Source organism: Pieris rapae, chromosome 4 (genome assembly GCF_905147795.1).
Source record: "Pieris rapae chromosome 4, ilPieRapa1.1, whole genome shotgun sequence".
Taxonomy (NCBI): Eukaryota; Metazoa; Arthropoda; class Insecta; order Lepidoptera; family Pieridae; genus Pieris; species Pieris rapae.
Window position 1 is genome coordinate 6,709,761 of NC_059512.1, and position 9,845 is coordinate 6,719,605.

The following is a 9,845-nucleotide window of genomic DNA, read 5'->3' on the forward strand; positions in this document are numbered from 1 at the left end:
TATTTTATGCATACCGCCTCAATTCCCATTACGGAGCGGTTTTAATATTCTTTAGAGAAATTATTCTACGCCAGAACGACTGCGGCTTACGATAATATTAGTTCGATTATCGGAATCCATACGCTATTACAGATTAACTATTAGTTGTAACTTGCCTCGTTATCTTCGAAACCATTATGGACTATTAATTTTTTTGTTGTTTCAAGAACCGTGCAAGAACCTACATTATGGAAACATGAATTGAAGATCACATTAAATAACGGTTGCTTAATATACCTATAGAATAATTCCACAACAATTAATCATTTGTTGTTCACCAATCAATCACTGTTGGACTATTTAAATTGTCAAGATTTTTTATTTAAATGTTTACATCAACATTCCAGAACATTGGTAATTTTTTTTATTTGAAATATTTATATAAACTTCAACTATTATCAATATTACCACAAAATTTCAAAAGCTACGAGTAATTAATGAGGTCATTTCCTGTCTACAACCTCATTAAAGAAAATTGATAGCCAAGTTATGATTACGATCATAGGATCGAGGTAATCTGATTGTGATTTGAAAGCTCACTCAACCAGAACTATTATTAAACTATTCAGAACTTTAACTTCTGAATACTGGCAAATTGTCCAGCGTAGCCGAGTTTAAAGAGAGTTCTATTGAATAAATCTGTACGTGTTTCTATTTTTTGCACGCGAAGCTTTGGTTTGTAAATTGTAATTTGTTTGATTATATAAATAGTTATATTATATACATTTAGAGTACAAGTCTGATCTTGTTCACATTCAAAATTCAAATTGGCCAGCTAAACATAAAAGTTCATGTAGATTATACAGAAAAAACAAACTTCAGCAACTCGCATACTCATATTCTGTAAAATAAAGGTTTATCTCAGTCTATTTTCAAATAAAAAGTTATTTTATGAAGACCTATGTTCTATCGTCATGATGAATGCTTCCGCCATGACCTTAGTAATGTTCCTCGTTAAGAATAATTATTCTTTATAATGTCGGCTGTAAGAAGTTCTACCAAAGAATTTTTGGAAGCATAACTACATACTCCAAATAAATTATGGCACTTCCTGGGAATTACCGTCTTTGAGCCTGAGATACAAGGTAACTTTTATGTACAGGAGTTTTTACTGCAGTTAGAAAGCACTTTATTATACAGTTTATTCAACATTTACGTGCAAGTCATATTTAGTAAACGTTTGCTTTTATTTTTCTCCCAGAGAACCTTATTTAAAGTTATGTCTGTGTCCGGAAACTTAGACGATTTATTGTTATACATCTAGGAATACAAGTCCCACATTTAAATAGTTTTTGTATGTTTTAATAATGTTTTAAATATAAATATCATATTATATTATGAATTACGAGATGTAATGTCACTTTCAGTTTATTAGACTGATGTAGGTAATATTACCAATAGCTCCTCGGATGCTGTGGAAGCACATTAGCTGTGGCTGTCACATTCATCAGCTGGTACAGATTCTATTAATAAATAATTCCCTATTATATAGAAATAATTAACTTATGTTCTATGTAGAGAGCCGGGGTAATTGCCAATTTATAACTTTAAAATATTCTCCTTGGAGTTTGAAACAGACTTATCAAGCTAATTGTGATGAGTTATGTTACATTCAAAGAGCGCGTTTAGTATGTAAATACAATTATAAGGAAATAAAACGATGCTGATTTTATTTTCTTGTATCGCGTTTAGCTTTGTTCGAAGGGAACGCCTGAAATTACCTCGCGAAGTGCGCGTTCTCTAACACCCTAACAGCGCGATAAACAGCCAATTTGCGAGAACTGTAGGGACTTCAGTTTCAGACAACACGCCTTTATGCCTTTTAAGACTGAATATAAAGGGCTTAATGAACTCATTTACTTCCTTCTAATGCGCCCAACCAGCTTTGATTGAATGATATATTGCTCACTAAATACCGATCCGTCATTCGTCGAATTAAATCTTAAACAACTCTAAGGTTAGGATATTAATTTTGTTTAAGGCAGGGTTTTGTTAGTGAAGGGACCGAACGTCTTTATTGTGATAATTCTGTTTGTTTGGGACTGTGCGGTTAATCGTTGTTTACAAATGCGCTGTGTTTGTGATTTTTTTTCGAAGACATATACTTACTTTTTATTGACGTTTTAACCAAATTCAACAAAAAACGTAAAGAAATAGGTAGACATTTCAATTGAATGTAATATTGATTGGTTTTATATAATTTAGATTGTCTACTTTAAACTACATCCATATCTAAATCATACATATCAAGCACATCTCTGGTAAAATTTTATTACTTTTTTAATTAAGTTAAAACCTTCAAATTTATTTAATTGCGTCACAGCCGCATAATTATGCTATGGTTAAACGACGCGAAGGATGGAACATCTAACGGAAACAATAAACATAATTAGTCTTCAGATACGTGAACTAAGAGAAATACAAGGAAAACATTTCACTTATTACTTTGTCTCTAATGTTGCGATACGGGAAATAATGATAGAATAAATTGCCTCACATCCTTACGGCTTAACGTTTATCAGATATCTTAACCCGTATGTATGACGAAGGGAATTGTGTTTTTTTATATTTTAATAAAGATTAATAATATAATTAAACCCTGATATGGAAACTTTGTCTTTTACTAATACTCAATATATTTGCTTTGCATTTGATTTCAAATACATAAATAAATATAGAAAAATATCTCGGATATCGAGATGTTTTTTCTTAGAATAAATGCGAAATATCTCACGCTGAGAATTAAGAAGTACTAGCAACGTTTACCCTTCTAAATAAAATTGTATTAATAACGAAGTTTTATTGTGTGTAGAAATGGCGTAAAGGAATACAATAAATACATGTACAAATTTGTATAAGAGGTTTACGTGTTACACTTACTAATAAAGCAAGTTTAATTAATATGACATTTGTTTTGTTGTTTCTCTCAATTATTAAAAACTCGTGTACAATATATATTCATAATTTATATTAAGACTATTGTAGTATTAAAAAGTAACAGGATGCGGAATTGTGAAATATAATCCCCCTACCAAAGTAATTTTTCGAAGCCCACGTCGGGATTCACACGCGACACAGCCTTTATGACAAAGGAATGAAACGCAGCTGTGAAGCGTGTAAAGAACTGGCTTACGTAGTAATACAAAGCATATTATGTAGCACATATTTACATTATTATTTTGTATCACAACTTTCTAGCTCTAGGGAAACTAATAGTCTGAGTGCGGTTTTGTTTCACAAATAGATAGAGTATTTAAATAAGTTGGTGCAATAGTTTGAATTATGAATGTCAATGTCAAGTTGTCGCGAGATTGAGTGTTTCCTAAAATAGGCTTTAATTGAAAAATGCGTCTATAAAATCAGACTGATTTTTTTTGTTTATAGGCAATATTTACATGTAGTATAATTTTTGTCTAGAGAAAATAAACCATATTATTTTCATGTGCTGTGAATTGTTTTTAACTTATCATGTCCCAAAAAATTGGCGTTAGTTACTACTAGAAAATTAATTAGCTCGTGTGGGTATATTGTTGGATTAAATTAATCATTAAAATAGAAAGCTGATAAAATAACATTACGGACATAATCTATTACATGATATAAGGCTGTTTTATGGTGACATAAAATGTAGGCTGATATTATCGTCACCGTATCGGATGTGACAAGGTAATGAAAATAGCGGCAGATCAAATATTCTTAGAGAAAGACAGAAAAATTCACGTCTCCATAAGAACCTTAATACTTGTGTTCTACTTTTAAATATTCTAGTTATTCCTCGAATATCGTTTGTATCGTCATGGAATGTAGTTGTTTCATTTCATCGTAGTTTAACAATTACGTTTAATAATTCTTATTGTAGGGTTAGGCTTTCTCGAGGAAGGCTTGTCGACCATGTGGCCAATATCTCTGCTCTGCGCTGTGCCCTTAGGTATGGCTTAATATAACCCTGACTAAAAAATAAAACTTGAGACATAAAACACTTGTTTTACGTCTAACTATGTAGCAGTGTTGATTTCAGTTCACATCAAGTGTTAGTACCCTGGTTGTTTAGCATCTGACTTACAATAATAGGTACCAATACACATATAATTAATTATTTTATAATATCTAATATGAAAATTTAATATACTTACGCTTAAAATTATACGACGGTAGAATCTTGTTAGATACAACGTTCTATTAGGCGTTAGTTAAATTGCGGCACAAATAAGCTAGAGCGGAGATAGTTCAGGTGAGCGCGTAATGAAATGACATTCTCGGCCGTATCGATCGGACATAAATATAGCCACTCTGCTACACGCTGTAGGTATATTCATAGGTTCTTTCGACAATAGTGTTCAATAAAATCGCAAAAATACAGTTAATAATTTTATTAAGCACCTCAATACTTTAAAGTCGTATATATCTTTACGATTTTGTGTCTAGTAAGTATAATTTTGATCAATATTGATCTAAGATGCGCTTACGCCATTTTCATCCCCTGTGCTTAAATGGCAAAGAAGAATGATGCCTATCATGACAATGTTGTTTTATTCCGATAATAAATAAAAAAATAAGGACAGTTTGATTCATTATTAAAGCACTATTCGTGCATAGTTCGCTTAGTAAAGTTTAAACACTAATGTGCCTTGGTTATTCGTTTGTGGACTCAGTTCTAGACTCTCAATAGGTCCGTGTTTTGAAAGTCTTAGCTATCTAAGCCAGCCTAGCTCCTTACAGAAGGACAGAAGCCTCCTGGGCACTTCGCAGCCTTTACAGAGCGACCTAACTGTTCCTACGATTTCTGCAGGTTGTTTAGCCACAGCCTCGCATTCAAGGACTACGTGGGTGACTGATTCCTCTGCGCTGAAACAGCCTCTGCACATGGGGCTGTCTGTCGCGCCTAGGGCAAGAAGATGTTTATTAAGAAGACAATGGCCCGTAATTGTCCCTAACATTGTTTTGAGATTAGTTCTGCTTAAGCTTTTCGGTTGCTTTGTCAGTTGCGAGTTAACATATCCATATTGGACTGTCAGCAGTCCGCACTTCGGGACCATCGATGATGTTTGGGTTCTGCAGATTTTGGCGAATCCAGTTCGATTCTGCGAGAAGGGCAAGGGCAGAATCTGATACGGACCAACAGGCATCATTTTCGAGCCTCTCCTCGCACGTTCATCGGCAGCATCATTGCCGAGAGTTCCACTGTGTCCCTTAATCCCACCGGAACATGTTTATTTATAATTCTTTTTAATTCGTAGAACTTTGAAATTTTCTTGAAGGTGAAAAAATAAAAAAAAATACATTTTTGCAAATTGCATAAAGTTCCGGATCGCCTATGAGGTTGCAAATTTGTAAATGCATCAGAATAGGTGTTTCCGAAGTTTGCAACCAAGTTTCAAAACTTTTGTAATTATTCCGAGACCACCTTACTCGAAAAAATTACCACGAATTAAAAATAATTATAAATAAACATGTTCCAGTCAACGTAAAAGGTTGCAAATTTATACAATCGTTCGATATATTTTTCCGATATACCTATGTGTCAAGTTTGCAGAACTTTTGGAATTTTTTTCACGACCATACAGCAAAAATTAATTTAATTGCAATTTTAACAATGTTCCGGACTGCGGACAAGGTTGCAAAATTTTATAGTTTGTTTTAATACCATTCCCGACTTTATATCAAAATTTGATTTTTTTTGGAATTATAATAATTATTTGTCATGGTTGACTGGACTGAAAGCCCTAGATAACACAAGGTGTTTTCAAAGTTCTCCGATACTAGGATAACTATGTCATCCACATACCCTACTAATGTGCCTTTACGTAATGTCAAAAATTCACTTCAGTGTCATAATTATATACCTTGGAATTATTAAATTTTCTTATGATATAATAAGAAAATTTAATAATTTAAATTTAAACTAGTAGAGCATATGTTCTACTATAAAATAGCACTTAACTTATATACTATTAAAGGAAAGAAAGATCGTATGCTTTATATATTACATATACATATAAAGCAAACTATCTGGTCTTATAAAAAATATTGTTGCGAGTCGCGACACTACGTTCCATATTACGTTGAGTGCGGAAGCTGGACTATAGTCTGTACTGTACACAACGACATTAACGATCACCGCTTTTCTGCGCATGCTCTGTGGTGACTTCTATAGTCTATTTATACCAAAGACAATATCTGCTTCTCAGTTTTGTTTGTAGGTTATTTGCGCCGTCAATTGTCAAAATTTAAGTTAAAATTATTAGAACTTTACAGTGATTTTGATGTTTGCTTACGTTTTATCGAAAATATAACACATCTAAGCTTAAATATTTAATTAAAGTGAGTTTATGTTTAACCACAAGAATACAAATACTTTTGCCTACGAAATGTGAATACAATCATCGTTACACACTTCATCTCGAAGCATTACCTGCGTATTTTACATAGACCTCGAGATTTTTCAGATAGTTCATGAGGTTGGGTATTTCTGCTAAAACAGCATAATGACCATGAGCCAGGTGTCCGTTTTGAAACTTTATAACTCTGTAGTAGATGATGTGATTGCTGGCGTGCGAGATTGTTTCCTTGATGATGGTGTAGACGAACAAGTATTACAAGAGTTAAAACAATTATGGAAATCAAAATTAGTTGCTAGTGGTGCGATGGATCCTGCACCTGAACCTCCGATGCAACAAATACCGCAGCCACCTGTATTACAGCATTTTCAAAAGGTCAATGGTAACAATTTATTGCCAAAAAGAGGTGACATAGGACCACAAACTTCTGGCCAGTCAGGGGTGGAACATGGAGCGCCTGGTCCAAACATGGGTCATCCTCATCCAGTACTTGACCCTAATAATAAGGTGCCTGTTCAACTAACACTACCAGCACAACCGAGTGTGCCTGGATCTCAACCACGTTCCTTTACAATTCAAATTCCAGCGTCTGCACTTAATGGAAATAAACTTCATCAAGTATTAACTGGACCTATAATTAATGCTACAATAAATTTACCGCAACCATTGGCTGCAACACTTCTTCAGCAACATATAAACTCTGCACTGGCAGGTCAACAGAATGACTTTGATGGTGGTGGTGGTGGTGGTCGTAGTGGTGCTGCACCCTTTTCTCTTGATGGTGCTTTAGATTCTTCTGATGATGAAGGGTCCAATGTAGGGGATGGTTCGGAAGATGCTGCTGGTGATGATGATGAAGATGAGGATTCAGTAGAAGAGAGAGCAGAAGAGGAAGAAGAAGAAAGAGATGAATTTGGAGGAGCGGAGGAAGAACCACTAAACTCTGGTGATGATGTTTCTGATGAAGAACCTGGTGACATGTTTGACACTGACAATGTGGTAGTATGCCAATATGACAAGATTACACGTACAAGGAATAAGTGGAAATTTTATTTTAAAGATGGTATTATGAATCTAGCTGGGAAGGATTATGTTTTTCAAAAAGCTAATGGTGATGCAGAGTGGTAAATTTATTCAATTATTATTAATTATGTGGATGTAATGATTGATATTGATGTAAATTGTTGTTGTTACAAAATACCAATATCGCCAGGCTAAAAATTTCATAAGTTGAAAAGATGTATATAATTTTTTTAATATGAGCATCAAATTATAAATTTTTTAGTAAATAATTATGAATTTCTAACCCAAAATCCTAACTTATGATAATAACTTCCGTGTTATTCCGATAAATAAAAAAAATGCTGGTCATACGTTTGGTATTAGCTATTTTTACGTATCGCACTTAGACAACTTTTCTGGTAGTTCTACGCTTCACAAAAAATTTTCACATTACAGTTGATTTTAACCTAAATACTGTTAGTATCTATCGTTTCCATATCCCATAATGGATTTCCTTCTTTCTACAAGAGCCCTCAGCAGTGATTTTCTTATTGAGGCTATAGCGGCTTTTTGGTTTTCTTTACTAAACGCTGTCTCATATATTTTTTATTTCGTATATAATCAGTATAAACAAATCGTATATAATAAAAGGAACACACAATATATTTATAAGCTTATACATCACATGGCATTGACTTTTGTCGTTTTAAACTTAACTGATAACAATTTGAAATTTTCAACTCTTGAAATAATTAAAAAATACCTATTTAAATTTTAAGGTTGTATTGTGATAATTTAATTTCAAAATATTACCGAAATAATAGGCTTATTATTTTAACAGAACGATAACATGTCAACAACAACTACACTACTATTTCTATTTAATTTCTCATTATACAAAATTTGTATTACATAAAATGACACCGCGTTTTATCAACACGTCACATGTTTTTTTAATAATTAAAGATAATTTAGAAACAACCTTTGTAATTTTGTGTTTTAAATAAGTCCAGCCAGGCCGCCTACTTTGCCAAGTGACTGTCTACAATAATGACTTTGTGGCAAGGAGGTTTACATCAATATATTTCATATACATTTTATTTTATATAAATTATTTATTTTAAAGATGGTATTATGAATCTAGCTGGGAAGGATTATGTTTTTCAAAAAGCTAATGGTGATGCAGAGTGGTAAATTTATTCAATTATTATAAATTATGTGGATGTAATGATTGATATTGATGTAAATTGTTGTTGTTACAAAATACCAATATCGCCAGGCTAAAAATTTCATAAGTTGAAAAGATGTATATAATTTTTTTAATATGAGCATCAAATTATAAATTTTTTAGTAAATAATTTTGTGTGTATATTCTTGTACTGTAGTTTTCTATGTCAAGTATGTTAAAACCATCGCAGCTCAAACTGATTATTAATTGAAATTATTTTATTTTATTACTACTAAACAAAATGCAATTTTCAAAATTTAAGAAAAAACAACCTTGATGCAAATAACTGCTTTGGTAGTGTAAGTCAATGTTACATACTTTCCTGTTAGTTTGTTCATTTATATTTTAAGTAACTCAATAAAATATAGTGTTTAAGTTATATAATTTCTTATTTCAACTCAGAATAAATTTTTGAAGAGAATACATTTTTCTCTTGAGCTTCACTAAAGTATGAAATTCAAAGTACCTCAGTGCCATAAAGTTAAAATCCAATCCAACCAAAGTTCAGACTAACTTAACAATAAAATAGAAAACATGTGAAGCTGGTAAAAAGTTTGGTTTTTGTAAGAAAAATAATTTGCTTGCTTGGAAATTATAGGTAAGCAAACAATTGTATAACTTGTAATTAGTAGTTTATATAAGATATTTATGTCAAATTTGTATATTTAATACAGTTAAATACATGTTTTCAAAGACAGCAATTAAATCAATACTGTTAATTAATGTTTATATGTCCATATTCACTTATATTTTCCAATAATTAATATTTAAAATCTTAGTTGGATAACAACATGTATATTGAAAGTAATACAAATTTATTCTTTATTTAATTTTTTTAGAACAACTATGTCATATACACTTCTAATAGACACAATCCATTTTTCAATGGTGCAAACCTAAGCCACTACAAACAAATAAAAAATGGTTGTGCATTATTTCAATTTCTATTATGTTGATTATGTAGCAAACTTCTAGCTTGCAGTTATATTTTTGTAAATTTTAGTATAATTTGCACAAAATTATTAGTTTTTTTTAGTTAATAATTCTCACCAATTACTTTTATGTGATATAACATTTAGAATTTATGTAGATAATAATACCAATACCTTAATTTCTAGTGCAGATTCTATATTAAGAATTTGTTACTAAATATGTACTAAGTTTACTTACTTTAGTTTGTGGTTCAATAGTTTTGTTTCCAACATTAATGAATGCTGTAATAAAGATATTGCAGTTAA

The 9,845-nt window shown here is 31.8% G+C and overlaps 1 protein-coding gene across 1 annotated transcript; it reads left to right on the plus strand.

Annotated features, from left to right (window-relative positions):
• Positions 1-6,240: 6,240 nt before the first annotated feature.
• On the plus strand, positions 6,241-9,845 carry LOC111003049 (transcription initiation factor IIA subunit 1). The gene is made up of 2 exons (XM_045627986.1): positions 6,241-7,440; positions 8,509-9,845. The coding sequence occupies exons 1-2, from the start codon at positions 6,525-6,527 to the stop codon at positions 8,571-8,573; spliced, it is 981 nt and encodes a 326-aa protein (XP_045483942.1). The 5' UTR covers positions 6,241-6,524; the 3' UTR covers positions 8,574-9,845.